The sequence below is a fragment of the Condylura cristata genome, unplaced genomic scaffold (genome assembly GCF_000260355.1).
Source record: "Condylura cristata isolate star-nosed mole 26May11 unplaced genomic scaffold, ConCri1.0 scaffold00030, whole genome shotgun sequence".
NCBI lineage: Eukaryota > Metazoa > Chordata > Mammalia > Eulipotyphla > Talpidae > Condylura > Condylura cristata.
This window is the reverse complement of record NW_004567131.1, coordinates 17,489,112-17,515,786: the sequence shown is the minus strand read 5'-3', so window position 1 is coordinate 17,515,786 and position 26,675 is coordinate 17,489,112. Positions and strand designations below refer to the sequence as shown.

Below are 26,675 nucleotides of genomic sequence, written 5' to 3'. Positions count from 1 at the left end.
CACACTTGCTCCTCCCAGCCCAGCCACATCACCCCAGCCCAACTGGGCGCCCTGGTGAACAGGGAGGAGTTGTCCTTTGTCGGGGACGAGTGCCAGTGTGTCCTCACTGTTTCTGACCAACATTCACTTCTGTTGTGGTCTCAATTGTGAGGTGAAGGTCAGAGAGGCAAGGGAGGGAAGAGACAGACAGGCGGCTGAGGGAAAAGCCATTTCAGGGCACTATTTTAAAATGTGATAGTCAAGTGAGAAAAAAATACCCACTTGCTCTCGGAAGGCAAAGAGAGGAAATGGGGGCTGGGGACAGCAAGAATGCTGGGAGGGCCCCGCGCACCCCTCTGAGCTCAGACACACTGGTTGCGAGCAGTGTGAGCGGTGCTGACCAACAATGTGTGCAATGCCCGGCTAAGGTGTGGAATGGGATATCGCTGCGGGCCCAGGACCCTGCCGCCCACTTCCAGGTCTTAACAAAAGGCACATTTGGGGTTCTCTTCCAGTGTTATAGTAAGGGATTAATAATACCAAACCCAGTAGAAAGAGAACCCCTTTTAACCAGTGATGCTCTCAAAAGAGCAACATTCTTCCCTATGGCGGTTACTTTCTCCTCTCTCTAAAACAACAGGAAATAAACTAAGTCTAGTGACATCAAGACAGTGTGGACTTGTCTGATGTCAAGTTTAACAGTCTTTGACTGTTCCAGTCAAATCAGGCTACCTGAAACCAGACACCATCTCCTTGCACAAAATTATTGAGACCTGACATGTGATAGGCCGTGCATAGCCACAAGATAACTGGACTGAGGGGACACCTGAATCTGCCTGGCATTCAGCTGTTCAGCACGTTCAGACTTTCAACCTCACTGCGTCTGACATGTCATCTACAGACAGTAATCACCAGCATCAGAACTGGACTTCAAGTGTGGCTTTCTAAATGCAGATGACTGTGATGACGAATCGAGTACACATCATAGGTGTTGAATTCAGACAAATTATCACCCATCTAAACACTTACTTTCTTAGACTTCAAAAACTAGAATGCTTCATCATACTTGTTGTAAGCAAGATCATAATAATCCCCCTGGAAAGGCTACTGTGTCGTACTATTCAGGCCATTGTCCTTCTGAAGTTGGGGGTTTGATGAAGAGCCAACTCAGGGGACACTTGCTTCTCCACTAGGTCTGTTATCCTATAAACTTTTCTAGTTTTTTTTTTTTTTTAATAACAGATTTTAAAGAGTGATAGCCTGGCTTTCACACCAGAGGAATGTGAGGCCCAAGGGCCTAAGTGTCTATGACACATGTGGGAACAGGGTTGACCAGCTGTCTGTCTTTCCAGCTGCTCTTACCAGACCTGCACGGTGACTTAAAGGAGTGACTCGTGTGTGTGTGTGTGTGTGTGTGTGTGTGTGTGTGTGTGAAGGACTAGGGGGCATCACTAAGCCTCTGGACAGGCAAAGGTGTGGAAGTGATAAAGATGGCTTGATCAATAGGGCCTGCTGAATCTGGGCAACTCAGAGGCCTGAGGACAATAGCCAGGGAAGCCATTAACCATCAGGCACACCTACAGAGACACACAGTGAGCCGGAGCTGACTGTGTGGGTTCAGACTCAAAGTGTCCCCTGGGCATAAGGACTGAGAGAGGTTGTCTGCAGAGCTGGTGCTCGGAGGCCCTCTGCTGCCTCCATAAGAGAGCATCCGGGAAGCCTTCTTGAAAAGCATTTGTGCTGGGTCTCACACTGCGCTTGCTCTACCCTACGCTTCTATCCGCCATGTGGGTAATTGTGACCTGGTTTGCCAGAGACATTGCTGGTTTCAGCACTGACAGTCTTACAGCCTGGGAAATTCTTCAGTCCCAGCAAACTGGAACCTCTGATGACCCACCATCACAGGTCTTTGGTTTTCAGATTTTCCTGGTCAGAGAAACTGCTTCCAGCAGTGACTCGGCCTGGCTGAGGCCACTTCACTGCAGTGATCAGTGTCCTGCTTGCTCAGAGGTCAACTCTTCTCAACACCCCAGAGGAAGTGGATTCTTTTGAAAGGTCATTCCCTCTTCTGCCTTGAAGAACATTTGTAGAAGAACAAGGTAAAAATCCGCAGGAACCACTTGTGTGAGTAGGAGGCCATTTTGAGTGTAAGATTAGAAATGTGTGTTTAAAAAGAGATTAATTTTAAAACTGCATAGCTGAGAGCAGAGCTTTCATGTGTGAACCCCTCATGAGAAATGAGAGCTGTGGGACGCTCGCGTCGACAAAGTGGCATCTTGTTCCATTTCTGAGGGAGGCGCTTCAAATTTTGCTTGGGGCAGGGAGGGTTTTCTCCTTCACAGCAAGTCTAGTCTCTGAAATTTTGCCTTTAGTCTCTGCAGAGCAGGCTTTATTTCTGACTGCTGATGGTACGTGGGCCCCGAGTCTCCACTTGAGGTGGGGTTCGCTGGAGGAAGGTGCTAGGAAAGGTTTCCTGCAGTTTCCCCATGAAAGCCACCCTCCGAGAAGACCGCCCCAAGCACAGCTGAGCTGGCCGCTTAGAGAGCTGCTCTCCAGAAAGGGGGAGGAGGGACAGAAGTAAAGTGCGCTCTTTGCCGCGGAGACAGATTCTTGATCCTCTTACTAGAATTTAAAAAAATACCTTGAATTCCCCTAGGAGGAAAAAAAAATGACACCTACAGCTTAACATAAAACTACTACCAACGAGCAAAAAGTTATAGGTCATGTAACTAAGAAGTACACATGGAGAAGACAGAGCTCGTAAAAGGGAAAACAAAATCAACCCTAGTGCACAATATTAGCAATACTTAAATAATCCAGTTGAAACCTTTTTTTGTCATTAATGAAAAAACACAACAGAGACGGTTACCTAGACTGAGAAGGGTGGAAATGACAGGTGTCGGGGGAGAGGATGAAGAAGGTCCGTTCCGTTAGAGCTTTGCCAGATTCCTATATACAGCACCAGATCCTATTAAATCAGCTCCCTTGAGTCAGTACAGTTTGTGAGAAATGAACACTTCAGAATTGCAGTATAAAATATGGCCATAAAAAACTTCTGTCTTCCAGTCCTGTGCAGGAAGGCGCACCATGCAAGGTGGGTCACTTTGGGGTGGCTCCCGGTGCTGTGGCCTGGGCGCCCCTTCCCTGGCCCCACCCTGGGCCCCGCCTCACGAGCCAGTCACTTGCTTCCAGAGTGCCCTGTCGTCACAGTGGTGGGCCTCGGTCTCCGCTCCGCTCCCACTCCTGGGACCCCCGACGAAGAGGAAATGAAACTACAGAGCGTGGAGGTGGCCAGACCTGCAGGGGGCCAGAGGACACAAGGGGTTCAGAGCTGCCCCAAGGAAATACTTGCTGCTCCCTCCCATCACAAGGGTTTGGGGGACACAAACTTTTAGGCACCTGACTGTCAATTTTTTTACCTGTCTGATTACTTAGCAATATTTAATAACATCATAATGGCTTTGTGCTTGAATAGGACAGGGTTTTGTCACCAAGAGAGGCCGAGTTGTTTATGGAGCACTACTATGTGCACTTGGGCCACGTGTTGAATCCATGCTGTCATTTTAAGAACTGTTTATTTCTTAGAACAGCTCCACGAAGCAGGGGTTTTAAGAATGAAGAAAGAATGTGACCCTGCTTGGTGTGTTGTCTGTTCTACGATGTGTTTGTGAGACAGAGCACACAGAAATGGGAGCTGTTGGCCTAATCCTGTGGAATCCTGGGGGCTCCAAACTCCTCCCAGGAAGCACTAAGTGCTCCCCAAGCAGATGTGTCGGCATCGAAGGTCTTGATGCAGGTGAACCCTCTCGGCTTATCCCCCACACCCTCCCCCCCAGAGAACTCTTTAGACCGGGACACAAGGAGATCCAGCAAGTAAGTCACTGACGGTGGCACTGCTGTCAGATGTGAGTTGAGATGAAAATGCAGGTCTACAATAGGATGTGGTGTGCCAGCGGCTGCTCACGGACACCTCGGTGAAATTTGAGGACTGGGCTCTCCTAAATAAGGTGGGAAGATTAGAGAGCAGTGGGACCCTTTTTTGAGGGAAATGGGGAAAATGAGGTGTACAGAGTGAGACCAAGCTGAAGGGCACTCTGTGGTGAGAGTGAGGAGGCTGATGGGGATGATGAGGGCAACGGCTCTGTGGTGGACAGGAGTCACCGGAATGGTCCAGTATGAGGTCACAAACACAGCGAGTGGGCAGAGGAAAGTGGGGATTAAGGAGAGGGTAAGTACACCCTCAACGCTGTACCACTCCATGCCAAGAGGAAGGATAATGTTATTCTGACTGGCGGTAGAGCCAATGCACTTAACGTAAATTAGCTTGACTATCACCATTCTCCTAAAATATATCTATGACGAGATCAGGCTGTCCTGAGTCTGTGCCATCCTGTCCTCTGCGCCGAAGGGTGACGCATAGGAACAGCATGTCAGAGGGGAGGGAGAAGCATCGGAAGACAGACAGGCTGTGGATTAAAGCCACAGAATGCTCAGCTGTCCATGGAAATAAAATGAAGGGCTGTGTGAGCACGAAATGATTACATTTTTAGTAATTTTTAAAAAGAATTAAGCAAAGCCCGAGGGTAGCTGGGCACATTATGTGCAACACATCTCTGACGCGCCAGCCTCTCCGCACTTCTCAGCCAATCCCCACTCCCCTCTCCACCCTAGATTTGTCTTAAGTGGCAGCTGAAAAGTTCTGGTTTTGCTACATACGCACAATCTTTTTGGCTGGCCAAGCTGAGGCTGCTCGAAACACTTGCGCTGGAACTGTCCAGGCTGCTGCCAAGGTGTAGTTTCCTCATGTGTCTTACCACAGCGGTGGCATTAAACGCTTGCTGAAAAGAAGATGTGGGAAAAGCAGATGAAAGCGTCCAGCTAATCAGAAGAGACACGAACCCTCCCCTATCATTTCTCCTGTCACCCTGTGGGCATTTCGGTTTCTAACAGTCTCATGATTTCCTACAACAGGAACTTTATGGCTTCTTCCTCCAACAGTCCACATGGTTCTTTATGGTCCCCACCACCTTAAACATATATTTTGAAGGTTAAAAATTTTTTTCCTTTTAACATAGTAAATATATAGAATAAATCTAAACCAATTCTTTCCTAAATGTAGGAGAAGTAGCTTTTAGATCAAAGGTATATTATAATCATGTACTACTTTAAAATGTCAAATTTTAAAATAGTTTAAAATTTTCCCATTATTGGTAGTTTTGTTCCAATTCCTATTATTGGTACTTTTGTGCCAGGGCCTCGAAATAAAGTAGGCCAGGAGCATTAATTTCAGCACAGAGCTCTCTCCAGCTCTCGGTGGAAAGACAGCCACCTCTAAAAACCCACGTCAAGACATAGACTTAGGTAATTGGTGATCGGGCATCTCAATGGTTTAAATCATCACACTTTCACCAGGATATACGGACAAGTTCAACTCAGATTTCCTTTTCCCTCCTTCATTATCACTTTAATGAAAGCCGACTACTTCAAAGTCCAGCAAAGTGAAGGAAGACAAAGGAGAGTATGTTCTTAAGAGATAACAAAGGCGTACAAGCTGGTACTGCGGCTCCCTGGACCCCAGAGAAATACCAAATCATATACTCTACCCCTTTTGTGCCATGATACTCCTTCCTAAGATCTTAAGCACACTGGGGTGCAATTAGCAAAATTTTTTGGGTGAGGTTCTGGGGATTTTCATCAAACTCTGGTGACAGTAACCTTGAGAAATAAGAGATGCTCAAACGATAAACTCTTTAGGAGTTTAGTTTAATGAGCACAACACTTACTCTCCATTTGCTTTTTGCGAAGTTCTTCCGGATCTGAGCGCTGACCGACTCATGGATGTTTTTGTTGAGGGCTGTGTCACCTGCGATCCTACAAAAGAGGCAAGATGCTTCTTCAACAGGGTTCCTTGGAGGCGCCCACACTGGGTCCCAAACTGTCCTCCCGGGGAAGCCTCCTTTGGTCCCTTTCAATGTGAGGGGTCTTGGTCGTTACTCCCCAGGCTACGCGCTTCCTCACAGCTCTGCTCTGGTCCTGTCCGACTTCTAATTCTGCACCTTCTCAGCATCCCTCAGCACCATCCTGGCTGACTTCTCTACCTGGTTCCTGCGTCTTCCTTTTCCGGCCTCAGTTTCCACAACCTCAGAGTCCACAACCTGACAGGGCAACCTGACTTCAGGTTACCTTCCACTTCCCTCCACTCCAGCTTTCTATCTTCAGAGCTTTACCTCAGTTCTCAACCTTGCCCCTGCCTGCTCTGATCACCGGGATGCCCACCCATGCCCCTTCCCAGCTTCCTCACGCCGAGGCCCCTCTCTGCTGGCCTGGATCTCTGCTCCATGGACCCGTGGTGCCCATCTGGCTACCTCCCAGCTCAGCTAAGCTCTTTCTCTGAGTTCAAGGAGAGGACTCCAGTCCCGCTTGGTCCAAATTCAAGACTTGAACTTCCTACAAAAGTCCCCAGGAATCTAGGGACTGCATCCCTCTACACTCAACTGGATTCTGGATATCAAGAAGTAATTTTTTTTATTTAGTGTCCTTGCCCTATAGCAGAGAAGTTAGCTTTACTCTTTCCCTCTTGCCCCCTCCTCCTTGTCTCTCCCGTTGTACCTCCCTTTTTGCTCTCTGATAATCTCTGATCTTGCTGGCAACCTGGCGGTTGCTCATAACTTCTCCTTCCGGCCCACACCCGTCATGCCCTCAAACCAACATCTTCCTTTACACCCAGCCAGTGGTGTCCGTCTCAAAGGAATCTGTATTTGGCTCTTCTCTTCTGAGCTGGGGCCCTTCCAGATCCCTTTTCCTCTAGCACCAAATAATTACATTCTGAGTTGACATCTGATGCCTCAGAAATAATTCCCTGAATCTTAGAAAAGGTAAGAGACAGGTGGAGACACCGGTTATCCCTTCTGGCTGGAAGGTGACCAGTAAGTGAGTAAAACTTTCATGTCCTAAATCCAGATGTTGCTGGACACAAAACAGGTGGGGTGGCCCAGACTGTTAGGTCTAACTTGTTTGGGGGCGGGGGGCGGGACGCGGTGAAAGAGACAAGCTGAGGTCTTACGCAGACAAGAAATCATCAGTGAAAAAAATAATGCCCCCACCCACCTTGCCTTTCACTTTAGAACTGAAAGCCTGGTTGAAGGATGAGGTCTGCACCAGGCTGAGTCTCAGCTGAGAATAGGCTGGTGGCCCCAGTGGACACAGCTCCCCTGGACAGAAGAACCCTGTCTTCTTCTCAGCAGGGCTGTAAATACTTAGCCTGGAGATATTCAGGAAGAATATCAACCAACAACTGCTAAATGTTCCTTTTTCACTGGCACATATCAGTCAACAAAAATAGGGTATCTAAGTTGGCAAGTTTGTCTGTCACAGAGTGACAAGGAGGCCAGGGGACTGAGACCTGCTTACTGAGCTGCTTCTCCCAGAGAGCTCCTGGGAGCGCTCCCTCCTGCACCATCATATGAGGATACCAGCCGCGCAGGCAGCAGCCCTTTCTTGGAAGATACCGAGCAAAGTGGTAGGGAGTATGGCATCATGGCATTCCTCCGCCAGGCACTGCCTTGCCTCCGTCCAAACTAAACAGACCCGCGAGGGAGAAGGGGGCTCCCTCTCTGGGGGTTACATGGCTACATGCAAGTAAAATGCAAACTGTCAGCTATTTGAGGAATGTTCTGAACTCACTTCCCACAGCCTAGGGTGTGCTGTGTGGTTAGGGGAGAACCCGGCAGAGGGAGAGGTAGTCTCACAGCTCTGTCAGGGCTCTTTCTGGGGGGCTGCAGCCTCCTCACGTCATGACAGCACATGCTCTTCTTCAACAGAAAAGGAAGCTCATAATGCCAATGTCCTACAGGACACACAGGCGTCCAGCTCTGGCACTGTTCACCAGCAAAACTGGGGCACGGAGTCTGAGGCCCGGAAGCTCCTTAGGTGTGACTGCGACTGTCCTAGGAATTGAACAATGCCTCCCCCACAGGAGAACTTTAGAACAGAATTTCTTTAAGCAGGCGGGCACACCTCAGCAACATGGTGGGTTCAGCTTCACACCACCACAACAGAGTGACTAGATCAAAAAAGGAACCGGGTGAATTTGTTTCCACAAGTGCACAGATGTACACTCACACTGTAGTCTCAATCCAGTGGGCGAGAGCAGTAGGTCTAGAAAGCAATGTCTATACCTTAATTACGACATACCTTGGTGATTAAACATGCAACTCATCACCTGAGCTGCTGGGGGTCACACTTGCTCCTCGCAGAGTGGCCACACATATTCCATTATAGAAAGCACAGTTTTGGTGCCATACAGCGAGTCAGGACTGCACACACGTGTGTGAAGCTAGGGACACCCATGTGTCACTCAGGCCTCACACTCTTTTGTGTTCCAGTTTTGATCTCTATATTGACAAGGGCGATGGTGTTTAATCAAGCCACCCTTTATGAGACCTCTCTTGCTATCCTTCTTCACATACCCACCATCCAACTCATCTCTCTTGTCTCTTGATGCCTCTGGTCTCTGGACGTGGGCTGCTCTAATCCTGTGGCCCTGATTTTGCATTTTCTAGCCACTTGCTCCACAGAGGCTTGGTGATGCCTGGTGTGCATCCTGGACAGTGCTCCAGACTCCTGGGTGGCTCCCAAGTCCTATGATCAACCAGAACTCAGCTGGCTGAAGCCCAGAGGAAGCACGTGGTCTCTGCGAACTGTGAGGAAAGGGCTGCAGGTGCCACCCTGGTCTAGCTCAGTGTTGCCAGGGGCTGATGCCCAGGATCATCACTTTGGTTTGCTTGTCAGTGAAACTGGACATAGAGCTTCAGGGTAAGCCAAAGCAGGCAGATGAAGCCTGTCTAGGCATTTCTCTGCAACTAGGACTGGGTCCTCATCGTGACACCTGACACTCTCGATTCTAGGCCAGCACCCGTGGTTCCTCCCCAGGTGAAAGGCAAATCCCCTGCTGTGAGGGGGAACACCTGGCGAGGGGTGGCTGACTGCCCCGAAAAAGAACTTTTAAAGGGGCCTTCTCCTGTCTCGAGCACCTATTTTGAAGTGAGGGAAGGCATCCGTGACTTCTAGGTCTTTCCTCTCCCTGGGGGAGCCTGGATTAAGTGGGAAGAGTAAATGTAGCAGAAGAGATGCTGCTGTCTGGATTTAATTGAGGTGGCGAGACTACAGCTTCCAGAGCAGTGATGTTGATAAAAGTTATGCTTCACTGGAATAATTATTTTACTTCCCACCAGCTCACAGCTGAATCCTTGTTCTCTTTTGCTTGGGCAATTTAGATACAAGAAACAAGTATATCACTAACACAGGCAGTGCGGTGCTGCAGTGATGCTTGAGCAAATGGGTGTCATTAAATCATTTTTTTATAAAAAACATTTTCCAGTGTTTTACTTCCTAGGGATTCTGAAATGCACAGAAAAAATGATAAAGCACTAGGGAGACTCCATGCCTGAAGCAAGACGGCATCTGCGCAGCTCAGTCATGGTTAGGTCGTGACGTGACACAGGCTGACCCTGGGTATGTCTCTAGCATGACCTCTCTTCTGAGCCTGGTACTCTTGCAGCGAAACAGCTGCATAGATTGCCACCTAGAAAACGTCAAGAACATTTCTCGTTCTCTCACTCAAGCCCACTATTCTCCTGGTATAATTCTCCCCCAGTCCCTTATGCTGAAATCTTGGGAAGAACCCCGAGTCCTGTCTTTGCCTCACCCCACCCCAAGAGCTCTCCCCAAGTCCTACCCCTACAACCCCCGGAGAACCTCTCAATAAATTAATGGCAACTCATATGGATTGGACTTTTAATAGTACTATAGACTGTTCTTCATTGTATGTATTTCAGTCCTGAAAACGTCCTACCAGCTAGGTACTGCTGGTATTTATTACCTCAGTTCTTTTGGAGAAGTCCAAGGGGCTCGGGGAGCTTGTCATAGCAGTTGGACATGAAGTCAGGATTTGACTGAACTCAAGCAGGCTGTACCAGAACTCACCCCAGAACCCAACCTGCCTCCTCTCTAGTCTCACTTCGCACCCAACTCACTGTCTACTCTTCCTTGAGAAACTCCAGGCGTGGTGACACGGAGGTGGGTGCAGTTTTAAGCAGCCAAGCCATGGCTGAGACCACCTGGCAGCCTCCAGTGCCCTCCTCCTCCCACAAGGCGGTGAGCAAGGCTCGGTCTCTCTGCTGACTGTGCTGAGCTGCCCTGCTCCCTCTGCCAGGCCCCTCAGAAAAGTGACCTCTCCCGTCTTTGGTTTTGCAAAGATGTGTGCTGAAGGCAAGACTGTTGACTTCCACAAGGCAAGACCTTTGTTGACTTCCACAGTGGGAGACTGGATTAGTCACCAAGGCTGAGGGAGTAATGGCCTCCTTCTTGGAGGCCATTTTCCTCCACTATCAGATAATCCCCAGGACGTTTACTGCCACACTATATAACAAGGACAGAGACGCAGCCCCAGTGATCATCAACAGACAAACTGATCATGAGGAGGTCATGGTCCACAGGCAACACAGAAAGATGAACAACAGCCACTGACAGTAACATGGAGGGAATGTGAGGGAACTAGGATAATAAAGCAAGTCAGAGTGACAAAAGCAATGTGTGTCTCTAATGGATAAGCTGACAGGAAAATATTTACAAAAGCTAGTGGACATTAATAAATGCAGAAGTTGGGGGGGGGAGGGAAGTTCCGGGAGAAAAGGATAAGGGGGTTAAGGAGTGGAGATGGGGGTGGAGCGGTAGGTATCCCCAGGTCTCCTTCATACAGGACGACTACGTCCTGGAGAAGAAACACTTAACACGGTGACTGGAAGTTGCCAAGATTATAGAAGCTAGGATTGTTATCACAGAGGACTGAAATTATTTTGAATCTCTACAAGACAACAGGTATTCACTAGACTTGCTGTGGCAGTCATTTTGTAAGATATGCACACTCCAAGTGTTTGTGCTGTCCACCTGAAACTCACAGTGGCGTGTCAACTGTGTCTTAATCAAACTGGAAGAAAAAGTCTTATGCAGCTATAAAAGCCTATTGTTAAGAAGTAAGAAGCCCTTTGTTACAGTCACTGTTACATAATTTGACCTACAGTCCAAAGTGACCTCTTAAAAAATATTGAGACCCAAACAATTAAAACTGCCTACTGATTCAGGAATTCTTTCCTTCTCTCTCTAGCCCATTCCTTCCTTCCTCGGGGTGGCAGAGAGCATCATTTTGGGGTCAGGCAGTTCTGGTTAGAAACAGCTGTGGCTTTGCCGTTGGTCTGGGGAGCAGCCTCAGTGAAGTTATCTTATTGTTCTAAGTCATTTTCCTTATCTCTGAAATGGAGATAATACCCTTACAGAGTGGTCTAATATTTTAAAGCAGTTGGTGCAGTGGCTGGAACATAATATGTGCTCAACAAAATGACAGCAGTGAAAATGCCATGAAACTGAGTCAGGGCAGGACTGACAGTAGGTCCCCTTGGGAGTTTAAGCAGCATATGTGAGTCCAGAGAAATGGATCCAGGAGATGGTGGGATAAACAAGGGGATGGTTTCCTAGTGTGTTTCTTAGGGGGAGGGGCCTGAAAAGCACGGTTCTGTCCACTTTCCCCCCATTTTATTGGCTATTGTACTGCTTTTGGTCTTTGTTTCAAAATGGGTGTTGATGGACCTTCCACAGAAATACCTTAATGAGGCATTTACTAAGGCTCGGACACTGCTAAGTTACCTTTTGTATGCATCCTCTTCATTACTTCTTACATCAAATCCATAAACACAGTAATGATATTTTCATTTTAAAGATGGAAGTTGAGGTTCAGAGCAGTTAAGTATAAACCCAGAGTCAGAGTTATTTGGTAGCAAAGCTTAAGGATACTGCTCAAAATGTAGTAGAGAATGCCATAAATTTTCAATTATGCTCCATGGAGTTCAGAATTTCTTACTTGAAAATTATCTTAAAAGGATGAAAATATATAGACTTCAATTCACCAAATGACGGCATTGTGGAGAACAATGCCCGATTTAATGCTTTCTTGGGCAATAACCACCGTAAAAATGATTTCAAAAATTTCTGCATGAAGTGGAAAAGCCACATGCAGGTGTCCTTGACAGCCTTGTTATTAGTGTGCTCAGAAGACTGTGTCCGGAAGGAGCAAATGAGTCTGTGTGCTGTTTGGGGGAGTTTGGTTAAAGCCACTGGCCAGAATGAGGTACGATCATTTCTGGGGGGCTTCCCAATGAGGGGTGGTCAATAGGAAGCCTTCTCTGGAGAGGTTTGCCTAGTGGGTGCTTCTTCTTACCAGGGGTGCCGAGCTGCTTGCTCACATGTGTATCTTTTATTTGGGTCTTTCTCCATCAGGTTCCGGATGAAGTCTTTTGCTGTTCAGGAAGAAGGCACAAAGGGTGGAATCAGTGTATGGTTGAGATGTGACAATGTTTTAGAGAGTATCTTGTGTGATGTGAAATCAGGTATACACAAACCCCAGGGGGCCTGAGACCCAACATTTGGGAGAACCAAAGTGTGGGACTTCTGGTGGTGATGTACGAACGAAATGGCAATCAAACCAGGCTGGGATCCTGCCTTGCAGCCTGAAGTCCCTGCTCTCTGGCAGTGAGTGGTACCTTTGGTTCAGAGAAGAGATAAATGCCCCTCGTTCAGCTCTCTGATGCCTCAGAGAGCTGTTTTTCTGATGTCCCTCCATGTTTTTGATGTCCCCAATTCAACAAAATCCTACGCTCACCAGGTCCTGACAAAGGGCAGTGAATACGTGGCCCTCAAGTAAGCCTCTCAGGAAGCCCAGGAAGCCTCTCACAAGGAGAAGTCACGTGTGAGGAGACATCCCCTGGTGGGAAGGTGGAGCTTGTCTGGGGCCCTAGCACGAGAGTGACCAGAGCAGGGCCCTGAAACATCAGGGGCTGGGTCACAGATCTGAGTGATGACAACCTGGTGGCCAGCTGGTAAGGGGTTGGGACTTCCTAGGCTGCATCCTTCCTAGATCAGAAGTAAAAGGTTCCAGAGGCCATTTCCTGCAATCCTTGGAGGCTTATCCCAGGTTTTAGAAGATTGAGAGGAAAAGCAGGGTGTGTCTAGTTAGGCAGAATTAACACTGAAAAATAACAAACCATAATATTTGAATAGCTCACCTGTGAGTACAGAACGCTGCTGAGTCATTATTTCATGTGATCCTCACGCCACCCTCCATGGTTGGAAGGACACAGAAGTGAGGACACAGAAGCCCAGAGGTTTTAGTTTATATGGTACTTGGTTTTGATCTTCTTCTTCGAGGAGAAGAAGTTGAGCTTCTCTGGGAATGACTGAATGTGGCAGAGTAGCCAAGGCTCTGTAGTGAGGTTCAAATCCCAGCTTTACCACTTAGTGACTGTATGACTTTGGTCAAGTCATTTCACCTTCTGAGCCTCAGTTTCCTCATTGTCAAGTGGGGATAACACCCATCTGATAGGCTGTCCTGAGACCTGTGAGTTAGCTCACATGGAAGGGTTTGTAGTGTTCAGCACTCAGTAAGTGCTAGCTGATAGGTGTTCCTGTGGGGAACACCTATCTTAGGGCATAGTTAGGAGTGGGGTTGGGGTGAGTCCCCATTTCCAGATGTGCCATGCTTATCTTCCACTTTGCGAGTCTAGCCAAGTGTGCACTTCAGGAAGCTTCCTCTGATGCTTCATGTCCACTCTGTGTCCCCTGTGGTCTGTCAGGGTTAGGTGGCCTGTGAGGATCGGTCCTTGGAGACACCCCCAGAGAGTTGAGCTACCTACCAGAGTCGGAGATGTCATCCCAGTAGGGGGAGTCGAACTCATATTCCGCCTTGAGGATCTGTTCAAAGAGCTTGGAGTCATTTTCATCATAAAAAGGAGGGTAGCCGCAGAGCCTGGGAGACAAGAGAGTGGAAGATCTGAAAAGGCTGCACAGTCAGTCTGGCGCTTTGGGCCCAGAAGGAACAGCCAGTTTCCCTCAAGCTGAGGAAACCAGCAGTATGGATAGTGCAACTGCCATGCCATCAGGACGGTCACCCATTCTGCGAGCATTGTGGCATGGAGATGAAACTGTGATCTAGGAAACAGCAAACAAGGGTTAGCTCAGGTGACAACAGAAGGTGGAATACATATATTTAAGTCCACTTTAATTCTCTCCATTATTCACCCTAAAAACCTACCAGACAACCTTGTGCCATGTACATACTACTGATACTATGCTCTGCAATCCTGTCCCTAATCCAAACAAAACGTGTTTACTATTTTAGCGCCCTTGCAGATTCACTTCATTTACTAAACAAGGGGAAAAAGGAAATTTTATAAGCATGAGCATCAAGCTGCCACAGGCTCCCCTAACCTGCACATGATCACTCTGTACTGTCCCCACTGGGCATTTGGGAAGGACCAGGAAAGGTTTTGCTTACTAACAGGCAATACGTATAAGCTGAAGTTGGCATGAATTATAATCCCGCAGTATCATAATACTGTCATTCCATTCTCCCACTGACCCAATCAAGGTTGATTAAAAAAAAATCAAATTAGGTTGTTGGTGCAATAACACATAGTTCTGAAGGTACCTACGGTTATCTGACAAACACAGTAGGAAAGAACGTTGATCAAATACCCCCAAGCCACCTTGTTCCATAAAGTCAGGAAGTCCCACTCCAGTCCGCTCAGTTCCTATGGAACTTTCCCATCAGCAGCCCAATGTTGCATTTTCTGGACCCACATTTCCTGAGCTAGGCATGAGGAGGTGAGACTAGAAAACCCCTAACAATCACCGAGGCTTTTAACTGCGGTTGCTGCAGGAATTCCCCGCCCCACTGATGTGGCTGGCCAGGGGTCAGGGGAGAGCCCAACCCAGGCATGAGGCTCACATGGAACTGGCGCAGGGTCTCTTTGGGCCTGGACACGCAGGAAGGGGAGGCGTCACTGCTGTGCCTGTGAGTGACCAACAGGCAGAAGACTGGGCTGGATTCTGGAAGGCCAGGTCAAAGCTGCATGGAGGAGAACTCAGTTCTGGTTCTGACAGCCCAAAGGTGGAGGGCCTGGGTCTCCCACATAACCCAGCTTTGCTCACACCATGAGGACAGCCTGGAGACTGGCTGAGTGGGGGCCAACTAACAGGGGTCAAGAGATTCCAAGTCTTCAAAAGATCAGGCTGTGGGCAAAGAAGCAGTTAAATAAAGGTTCAAAACCGCCTCAGCCGTGGGCAATCTCAGCTTCTCCTGCGACCACTCGTGGTGTTACCAGCCAAGCTGCATGGGGGAATGACAGATGACTTTTTTTTTTAAGGCTGTGAGACATTCTGTGGATGATAAGATCCAAAATCATCTCTCACATAAGGTTGATTTGGAGGCTAAGTGCCTGGAAAACTTCATTTTTAAAGATATGCTGCTTTTGGCAAAATGAAAGAGCCAGTATTCTTGAAACCACTAAGCACATATTTCACTGCCTGGGGAAAGCCTGGAGCTGGGAGATGGATATGTAAATGCTTCCCATAATGAGGATTTGGACTAGATGAAATGTACATATTAGGAAAAGCAGACAGAGCAAAATGTTAGTTCTTCTTGGAAAATGACTAAATTTCAGATATGTGAAGTTTTTGTTTATTAACAACTGAGTGTTTTATTTTACAGTTTGGCTTTCTTCTCCCGGGAAAAAATCTTTAAGAAAATTCCAAGGACAATGTATTCTTCTTATGCCAATTTTCTTAATGTAAATCCCAATTTCTTCTGGTTTTTGCTCTTCTTGGCAGGGGCAGGAGGGTATAGAATGTTTCTGAGGTTGAACTAAGAGTGGAAGAAAAGAGTGACTCTAAGTGAATTAAAGAAAGGATTTGAAAACAAGGGTTGTAAAAGAACAAACAGCAGTGGCAAAATCTTCCTCAGATTTAGAAACTTCAGAGATCTCCCTGGCCATGCTATTGCATCAGTGGATTTGTGTCGAGGATCCAAACAGAAAAGTAACAGCTTTGAGCTCTTTATCTTCATCTACAGGTGTGGCTTCCCTGGTCCCGGACCTGGCTCCTGGCACCTGTAATTCCAGTGAGGGCATTCATTTACATTCCACAAACCCATTCCCAATTTTCAAGGCTGAAAATGTTATGGTTTGGAGTGACATCTAGACTTGGCAAGGCAGAGCCTGATGTTAACGCAGGTGACATCCATGCCGGCCTCTGCTGTCACCTCCATTCCAGCCTCCCGCTGGCCAGGTACGCAGAACTCTTGCACCTCTCAGTCACATGATGGCTATTTTGTTAGCCCTTTTATATACCTGTGACACACTTCTGTGAATGTGTTGCTAAATTCTAGTATAGCCTGGATAAGCATTTATTCTAGGTTAAGAATTCCACTAAGAGCTTTGCAGTATTCTCTCAGCTAAAACTCACTTCCCCAAGAGACAGGTGTCCACACACCTTCCATGTGCCTGCCCCTCAGACCCACTCTCAACCCCTGCCTCTGCGGGCTCACCTTAGAGATAGGGGAGAGGTCTGAACTTGCCGACATTTGACAAGGGTCAGCCAAGGGGAGATGGACCCCAAGGAGGGAATCAATGCTCCCAGTCAGAGCTCCTGTCCATTTCCAGATGAGAAAAGGAAATGTCACTTGCTCACACGTAAGGGGAAGAACAGAATTTTAACTCTATTTATCCAATTCCAGAGACTTTAGGCAGTACAGCCAGTTACTCTACTATAGTGGAGCAAATACATATACACCTGCTTCCTAAACTGCCTCTGAAGTCAGGCTGCCTTGTTTTCATGTATTTTTTTGTTTGGAAACAGCCAGAAACCAGAATAGAAGATCTGCCAAGGAAATAAAGAACAGTCTGGAGTCCTTGAGGTGAGCAAATCAATACATAGTTTTCTACCCAGCCTGCCTTCCTGAAAGACAGGTTGGAGAACAGCCAGGACTGTGACGGCCTGTCTGTGAGAGAGAGGGAATGGAGAAAAATGAGCCTGAGACCACATGGAGCCAAATTCCAATATGATCACGTCCAGTAGCCTTTGTCTGGTGCTCTGCTCCCGTGCAGAGTCAAAGGGCAGGTAAAGGAAATCCCCCCTCGAGACCTGGAGCTGTGCAGGGCGGGCCTTAGATTCAGCGCCCCAGAGTCTCCAGGAAATCAAGCGCTATACATGAATGAGTTTTCTAAGCATCTGAAAAGTGCTCAAGTGCCACACATATTTTAAATGTTACATAAAAAGTATTTGATTGTAACAGTCCACAGTGACAACTGAATAAATATCAGAAAACGGCAGCCCAGACCTTGTTGTTTTCATCTAATGGGAGGGAAGAGCTGTGAGGGAGAAGAGGAAAAAAATATTTTTCAAGGGAAGGCTTGTTGCTATTGCATGAAGAACAAGTCAAAATTTTCTATCTGAGGGGGTATGGCCTCCTCACCTGGGTTTAGTGGCCTTAGGAAATTTAAATGTCCTTTCTGAGCTTCGGTTTCTTTTGTGAAACATGCTCACCTTACAGCGAGATATTATAATATACATAATATATACTATATTACAGTGTAGATGATGTATAAACAGACATATGGATGGATGGATGGATGTTAGATGTCATATATGAAGGTGCCTGCCACGTGGTAATCCTTAAATACCAACTTCCTGACCCTTACACATCCCTCTTCTTTTCCATCCCATCGGTTCCATCGAGTCCTTTGCTGGTTCTTTCCATACCTGAAGCGGGGTGCAGGCGTTCACCATCAGAAAGAACAATGGGAGGGGCAGAGAGAAGAAGAGAAGCCCCAAGACACTCATCCAACGTCCCACACGCTAAATGTAAAGTGAAGCACGTGTTCCTGCATTTTTGCGCAAACTCTCGGACCCATCCACTAGCGACCATACGTCCTGACGGAAACATCTAAGGAATGGAGAAAGATGTGTGTCTGCTCATTATTTTGTGTTCTGCGTTAAAATAGAACAGAATGTACTAGAGGCTGGCTTTTACATTCTGACTTTAGTATATCAGTATCTCCAAGCATTTCATTGGGAAGCCTTCCCTTCTAAGACGGGCTCAAGCTTCCCTGAAAATATCTGCTCAAAGGCATCTTTAAGAATGACTGTTTTTTTTTAAAGATTTATTTATTTATGCATACAGAACTGGGGTATAGACCAAAGGCACAGGGGTTGTGAGAGGATTCACCAGAGACAGAGTGGGGAGCAGAACAAGAAGATCGATGAAGTACACTGCTGAGGGGAGCAGCAGGCGGGTCAGGAGAGGACTGCCGTGCCATGTGGTCACCTCCTGGGCCGGATATAGAACGCACACTGAAGCAGCAGCAGCTAGCTTGCAGTGCTGTGCTCTAACCTGTTGCACCACCTGGGAGGGCCCAAGAGTGACTATTTTTATGCAGTTAGACCAGTGTACCATACAAATGACTGAAACAGCAAAGTTCTGTGTTCACTGCAAACTAAATGAGCCACATAAGGCCAACAACTTAGGCGCAAAGGGCCTCTGAACACACTGCTAAAGTTAACCAAGCATGGGCATCCCTTCTTCAGAACTCGGCTGTCCTGGCTGCAGTTAACTGTAGGCAGCTGACTCTTGCTCTTCCCGCCTGGTGTGTGGCGGGTACTGAGCAAGTGCACACTGAATGACAGGCCCTGTGCTAAGGAAGCTGAGTTTTATTAGTCTTAATCTGGATAAGATGACAGGTATGTGAAACTAATAAAGCAAAGTCTTTCAAGTTGATAAATCTCTCATACTAAGTTATATGGTTGGCTTAGTGAACAATAGTTCCACATATTATTCAGATTTTTTTAGAGACTGACCAGTGAGAACCAATCATGACTCAAGATAATTTAATTACTTCGGGGTCATAGATTCGATTATGTGCACTCCAGTGCTTCCTCCTCACAAACTCGGAGATAAGGCAGGAGAAACTGGGAACAGTTCACATATTCAAACCATGTGTGGGCTGATGAAAATGCAGTGGCCAACTGTCCCGTGCCATCTCCTGCGATCTGGATAATTTTCTGAGAGTTAAGAATGAACAGGCAGGGCCCTCCCCGGTGGCACAGCGGGTTAAAGCACAGCACTGAGAAGCTAAAGCCACTTCAGCATGAGTTCGATTCCCGCCTGCCCTGGAGGTGACCACATGGCGCGGCAGACCTCTCCTGACCCGCCCGCTGCTCCCCTCAGCAGTGTACTTCGTCAATCTGCCTGTTCTGCTCCCCACTCTGTCTCTGGTGAAGCCTCTCACCGCCTCTGAGCCTCTGGCCTGTACCCCAGTTCTGTATGCACAAAAAAATAAATTAAAAAAAAAAAAAAAAGAATGAACAGGCAGGTGGGAGTAAGCTCCTTGACAGAAAGGAAAGGAATAAAGGAGGAGAAAAAGGAAGCGTGTTCCTGAGAGTATATATGCAACGGAACTGCAGACGGGGAATGAGAGGAAGACAATACAGCCCAAGCAGGAGAAGCGAACACTCCACAATCCAACCACAGGAAGAGTTACTGCATACAGTAAAGGGCCGAACTAGAGCAAACATAGTGTTGTGACCCACAGTCCCACTTCCAGCCCAAGACTCTCCGACTCCAGCTGTCACCAGAGGTCCAGCATCTCGGGGACGTCTGGAAGATTAGCACAGCAGGCGAGGCCTCCCCACGCAGGGGGTGCATCTGAAAGGAGACCCCACAACACCCATTCCAACTCAGAGACGGGTGGACAGAAAGGGGACGGGCGAGGAGAGCTTCCAACAGCTAGGGATGTGTGTTAGGAAAAACAGCAGAACTTTTAATAGCTAGAATGAGCGCTCTTGAGTAATGAATTTCACGTGGAAGCACCAGGGCCACAGACATCCAGTCTGGAAGTGATTAAGCACAAGCACTAACTGATGATTCCAAAGCCGTGGCGGATTCCCAATTAGACTTTAGCATCTAGACGTTGCTTTCTTGCTTGTTAGCTCTGGCTGCCTCCCTCTCTCCTGGCTTCCTTCCTTTCCTGCTTGCTCTCTTTGCGGTTCCTGATTGAAGTTGTTGTGGATCTGTGCTCATTGTCAGCAGCATCTGGGAAATGCCTCGGTGCCTCCATCCCACTGGCTTCACCTTTGGTGACATTTTCCACCTGTTCTCTGGCCCATGTTTGCTGTCTCATGGTGGCCTTCTAAGACCGCCTAAGAAACAAGCCCTTGGACCCTGTCAAGTGAGCAGAAGTCAGAGGCCTCAGGGGCTGGGTGGGCACAGAGCCCATGGTGGCAGGCTGAAGTCCCTACTGCTGGTCTGTCCTGAGGCTGCCTATGTGTTTCCCGCCTTGCTGAGCAAAGCCGAACCTCTCCCCTTCAGCCTCCCTCTCCCTCCTCCTAGTCACAAACCCAGCAAGACAGAGCAAGGGGTCTGAGCTCACAACCCTCGCAGTTACACCCCCGGGCAAGAGGGCCACCTTCTTCCCGGCGGCCTTTCTGTTGCTCTCCACAGGCTGCCCGCCTCCCTCCAGTGTCTGGTACATTCTACATACCTTACATACCTTATTTTTTTTTTTAAAGATTTATTTATTTGTGCATACAGAACTGGGGTACAGGCCAGAGGTGCAGGGGCAGTGAGAGGATTCACCAGAGACAGAGTGGGGAGCAGAACAGGCAGATCTACGAAGTACACTGCTGAGGGGAGCAGCGGGCGGGTCAGGAGAGGTCTGCCGTGCCATGTGGTCACCTCCAGGGCAGGCGGGAATCGAACTCATGCAGAAGTGGCTTTAGCTTCTTAGTGCAGTGCTTTAACCCATTGCGCCACCAGGGAAGGCCCACAAACATTTTAAAACTCAGTGAGATCCTCTTTTCAGTCTGTTGTTTGGACAGAATGGTGCTAGCTGAATAAATGATAGGTGCCAGGCACATCCTGATAATGCAGAGATTATATTACCCATCACCAGGTTTTAAATAGCAGAGGTTCAAAACCGAATCACACCTTTCAAGTTACAGCTATGCCGTAATTATGTTTTAAGTGCGTGGTACATCTTTTCAAGTCTGCACATCATCTCCTTAGATAATCGGGTCTTGAAGGATAAACCATCACGCTCCCAGCTCGATGGTCTTGCTGTCCTTCCAACCCCAGTCCTTGTCATCCGTCTCATGAAGCTTTTCCTCAAGGCCATACAGGACTCGCAACCCGGTCTGGTGCGCCCCAGCTCTTTCTTCCTGTCTTGGGGACAGCCAGTACGACTGGATCCTAACTTACCTGTTTGCCGTCTGTTGCCTCCAGCGGACCTCAGATGCCTTTGAGGCTGGGCAGCATGATGCTATTGCTGCACCCCACCCCCCAACATCACCTGACAATTATTAGGCTCAAAACATCTTAAGTAAATGAATGTCAATCCCCTGCCTTCCATCCTCCAGATTAAATATCCTGAAGCATTTAGCTGTCACTGAAATGATGATGTGGAGATGAAAATAAAACACAGAGGAAGTAAAATGCTTTTCCATCTGACCCAAAGCTGCACCATTCATAGCATAAAAGTGATGGAGACGACACATGCCCAGCCCTGCTTCTCCCTCCAAGTGCCCTCTCTGCTCCAGGGCCTGGCAAAGACAAGGGTACAGATGTTGGCGGAGTCCACCTTCCTTGAAATCCCATTAAAAGGTGGAATTTCTTTATCTCAGTTGCACTGCTTTAAATTCTCCTCCATTCCATCTATGGACACCCCTAGCACTCACTTTTTGAAACCAAAGAGTATTTTGTACTAGGTCATTTCCTAAGGAGTTAGAGGTGAGCCAGCTCTCACAGTCATAATAAAAGTCTTCTCTCAAGCCAGCGGTAGAGGGTCACAGGCCCATGAACAAAGCCGAAGTACAGTCAAGCGGCACTAGAGTCTGACACTAAAGCTCTCAGGACTCAAAATCCACCAGTGACATCCACCTGTCCACATGTGCACTCAGTGTAGACTACTACAGAAGGTAAACCACCTTGCTGCAAATCCTTGGAAAGCAACCAATGGAAAGGTTGTAGGCAAAATACAATCAGTAAATCTGAGAATTAAAATAATTGATGCCTGCTGAAACAAAAACAGTGATACTAGCGCGGCAGGGGTAGCTGGTGTGTAAGGAGGAATGTGTGAGCGATGTAAGGACAGATCAGCTGTGCTGCTTGACTGACATGCACTTTCGTTGAAATGGACCTGGGTCCACTATAGGCTTTTTGGAACCCTCCAAGTCCCCACTGTTCTGATTCCTTGCTCATAAAGGAAGCTTCTGGTTTGAATTTGCTTTCTCATACAGCATGTCCCATGGGGGGCAGGCAGGACAGGGAGAGAACACGCCACTTTAATGACATGCTTGTTCAATTACCTTGCAGGGCACAAATCTCATTATGATCTAGTAAATCAACACTCTGATTGTGTGGACTTATTTTTCAGATCTCTTTTGAGTATGGTGGGTATGAGTCAATTCACAGAGATTGTCTGAGCAAGCCAAATAATTAGTTCTAATTTAGTCTCTAAACTTTGAAAGCCAGAGTCCAGATGGTGGGCCCACGGCAGCCAAAATGAAGGAATGTGTCCACTTCACAGAGCTTCTGACTCTAACACGGTGATTGCTGCCTACTGGTAACACCAGTGACGTATTCTTTAGTGTGCTAACACCCTGCTACTGAGTGTGACCACCACCCCAAGCCATCAAGCTCCCAGTCATCTCATCAGACTGAGAATAACATTGCATTCTCTGCTCCTGAAGCTTCGGTTCATGCTCTCTCCTTGGAGCACATGTGTCCATAAAGGGGCAGCTGTCAGCGGGTCAAAGTAAAGGCAACTATCTTTTGAGAGATATCCTTTGTCTCAGAAAATGGAGCAATAGTATGTAGATGGGGAGTTTTAGTTCCACTTTTAGAGCTAACTGCACTGTGCAGATGAGCCAACCCATTGTCCTATGCCCTTGTCTTAAAAGTTGAACAATGTAGTCATCCAGTTGAAAATCAAGGGATGACCATAATCTCATAAGCATTTTACCTGGAATTTCTCTAGGCTGAGAGATCAGAGGTGATAGCGTAGGTAAATGCCCTCACCACTCATGGCAAGTCTGTCTGTCCAGCCCGACCCCAAGCTCTAATGCGCTCACCTTCAATGACTGATTTCCTTGGAACCTTCTCAGTTTCTCTATCAACAAACAACCACTGTATTTCCCACAGCATAAGGTAGGCAAATCATCATTAAATAATCTCCTTGATGTTGGGAGAAGAAAGGCAGTCTACACTTGGCTACAAAATTGAGTTTGAGTGATGACAGCTGACTGTCATTCCACATGGGGAAATGTATTTCCTTAGAGCTTGGGCTATCTGAGCTTAGTCAACCATCGACCAGATACCAATATGGTTATCAGGGCCGAGAGCACACCCTATCCTCAATCTTTCCCAGTAGCTTCAGCAATGCAGGCAATTTTTTTTTTTTTTTGCAAGTTCTAATTTCCCAAAGATAGATTCCTGGCAGGATAAGGACTCATCAAATGTGTTTTTTTTTTTAAAAAATGAGTATCCTTGATAGGAAAAAAAAAAAAAACTTCTTCCAAATGATGAATAACATAGAAATGAGTGCGGATGATCAAAAGCCAATTCATCAAGTATCTGCACTGACAAAATGAGGAATGTTTACCCAGCACTCGGAGAGAAGAAAATACGGAGCTGTGGCCTGTCACAGCTACTTGTGTTTGCAACCTGAGAGCTCAGTGTGACAGGTTCGTCAGATGAAAGTAATAATGCTGCACGCTGGAAAACTGCAGAGAATCACCTCTTCTCCGTTACAGGTGACATGAAGGATGAGGAGCTCTGCATGGTCTCCAGGGGACAGTTGGCTTGTCCAGCACACTGCCTGCTGGCCTCAGCCTGCTCAGCCCGTTGCTCATCAGTCTTTAGGTGAAGGAAGGACATGGAAGCACTGGCAGTGTGGCTCGTGGGAAGGACCATGGTTCCTCCCTAATACTGGCTCTTTCAAACTGTATGTGGGGTTCATTGGCAACAACCAGATGAAAACCCTTCAGAATCAGTGACAATCTAGCCAAGAAGAGGACCCTTATTAGGAACCAAATTGGCTAGCACTTGACCTTGGACATTCAACCTCTAAAATTGTGAGAAGCAAATTTTAAGCCACACTGATAATGGCATCTTGTTGTGGCAACCATACTGACAAAGACAGTGTTGCTTAGAGAAACAGCTGCCAATATGCATCTCCTCACAGCTGTCCTGATAACCATCCTAAAGATGACTTCAGGGAAATTATTAAATACACAATTGTACATATCATAGTTCAAGATTTAAAACATATGTAAAGGAACACATAAGAACAGACCAATTCTTGCCTAGCCCCAGGGAAAATTTCTCTCAGTGACACCAGTTTCAGGCTTTTGGAGGAAGGGAACAGGCCTATCATTTCTTAAAGCCTGTCACAGTCAAGCTGGGTAAGGCAGGAGCTCTGGTAAGAGTCTGGGGTCCATGTCCAGTATGTCCTTCCCCAGGAAACCATCCCCTAACATGATATGTAGAATTGTGTATGTGTGCGTGTATGAATTTATTAGAGTGGAATCCATATACTTCATGAGATTCTCAAAAGAGTCAAAAACCTGCCACCCACCCCATATGAAACTACTGCTGTAGATGGTTAACATGCATTGAAAGGAGAAACACTGTGAAAGTGCAATATGTTGGTCTTATAGCTCAGGTGAATCTGACCTTTATCAATTTCCATAGTGGGAGCCATATAGACCAAATGAATATAACTGAATGAATAAAACTCAATTGTGATGATGGCAAGAACCTACAGGAACTGTCAAGTAAATTCACAACAAACTGCACAAGCTGAATGTATGTGGAAAAAGCATTTACTTCCTAGAGAATGAGACGATGCAGCAGGGGACCAGGAGATGTTTCCAGCATTCCCCAAGGATGCCACCCTCTGTGAGTAGCCTTTCCCAGGCAGAATCCCCCAGAGTCTTTCATTGTGTGCAGGGCGGCTCTGTCTGCTAGAACCTGTTCCCTTCCTAGGGGATGATGAAGAGGAGAAATTCATTTCCTATCAGTTACAAAACAAGTTGGCCTAAAAAGTTGCCTCGAATTATGTTCCATAATAAGTATTGGAAAGGATTAGTGTAAAAATGACATTACAATTTAAAGTTAACTTTATAGTAAACTTCAGCAAAACAAAACAGAACAACAAAAATCAAAACCTGTCATCCCAAAATAATTAGAGCAAGTGTATGGCTTATGACTGCATTTCCTGGGTCATGGAGACAAGGCACCAGAGGAGAAACAAGGGCTCCAAAGGCTTAGTGCTGCTTTTCTTCATAGTTTTTAAAATGTGATTTGCTTTGGGGAGGTCCTAATATTTTTCTAGTGGCTTGTATCCCTGGGTAAGCCAAAGTGCAACGGGAAAAGCTGTGAAGGAGACCAACAGGCAGGAGGCGAACCACCATGTTAGGTCAAAGGGCCACCCTGTTGTGGCCTTTGCAAGTGGATGGATGCCCAGCTGAAACCTCATGGTGCCCAAAGGCCAGTGCTTGCTCTTGACCACTGACTGGCAGTCATCGCCTCCATCCCGGTCAATCTGTCAAGCATGGAATGGCAAATGAGTGCTAAATGAGGGCATGCCAGTTACGGGGGCCATCTGAAAGGGGCGACTTAATCACCAGATTTATGGTAAACTTTCCTGAGAATGGTTTTTCTCTCCAATAAACAAACCTCTCTGCTGAAAAAACTCCAATCTGAGAAGCAAGTGGAAGAGGCTGATGAAGTAGACCAGACAGAACTGGTGGACTCCGAGCCAAGTCAGAAAAGAGGGCCCCACTACAATGGAGAAGGTTCATAGGCTGCTGACGATCACGTAGAGGAGGGGCTGGGTGGGTCCTAACCAGGATCATGAATAACCTTCCTGGTGGCATTTTATGTGCAGCAGCGAATGAGTGAAAGACTATAAATACTATATGCTTGCTACTTGCTCTTGATCTTTTTAAATGTTCAACTACACAGTGTTTTACAAGGTAAATGAAGAATAAAATCAAATATAAAAGCTAAAAAACACAATATTAAGAGTGGATTTAATATACAACATCAGAAATCATAAGAAAAATGCAAATCAAAACCATCATGAAGCAGCGCTTCATGCCCATGGCTGGTACAAAAGAGGACAGGGCAGAAGCGCTGGTGTGGGGATACTCATTGCTGTTGCGTGAACACTGCTGCTGTGGCTATAAAATGGTGGTACAGTTTTGGAAAACTCACAGCGGTTTCTCAAAAAGAGAAACACTATTACCACAGGATCCAGCACCCTTGGGTGTCACTCAAAGGCACTGAAAGTGGGCTCTGACACGGACCTGTACACCTGTGCTCTCAGAAGCAGCGTTCACATTAGCCTGTAGGTAGAGACAGCCCCGCATCGGTGGGCAGACGCATGGGTAAGCCCATTTTGCTACAGACAGACAATGGAATATCACTCGGCCTTAAGACCGAGCAATGCAGATGCTTGCTACAGCTGGGGTGAACCTTGAGGCCATCGGGCTGAGTGAGTATGATACACACAGAAGGACAGTAGTGTACAGTGCACTTACATGTGGGATCCGGAGTTGTTAATTGAGAGACAGAAGAGGTTGGTGGCTGGCAGGGGTTGTGGGGAGGTGCTGAGGGTTGGTGTCTGGTGGGGACAGGTTTTCAGTTGATGGAGACAGGGGATGGGAATGTTTTTGCAACATGTTTGTGAGTAGGCTGAGTGCTGCTAAACTGTGCCTTTGAGAGATGGTTAAAAAGGCAAATTTTGTGTGAT

The 26,675-nt window shown here is 47.1% G+C and overlaps 1 protein-coding gene across 1 annotated transcript in view; it reads right to left on the bottom strand.

Annotated features, from left to right (window-relative positions):
* Nucleotides 1–2,635: 2,635 nt before the first annotated feature.
* Nucleotides 2,636–26,675, bottom strand: part of CAMK1D (calcium/calmodulin-dependent protein kinase ID) — a 298,290-nt gene continuing 274,250 nt past the window's right edge. Inside the window, exons 7-11 of the mRNA XM_012731262.1 lie at nt 13,722–13,834; nt 12,251–12,329; nt 5,763–5,850; nt 4,700–4,817; nt 2,636–3,276 (exon numbers count right to left, since the gene is read on the bottom strand). Of these exons, the coding sequence (XP_012586716.1) occupies nt 3,158–3,276; nt 4,700–4,817; nt 5,763–5,850; nt 12,251–12,329; nt 13,722–13,834 (517 nt within the window). The 3' untranslated portion in view covers nt 2,636–3,157. The remainder of the gene's footprint in view (nt 3,277–4,699; nt 4,818–5,762; nt 5,851–12,250; nt 12,330–13,721; nt 13,835–26,675) is intronic.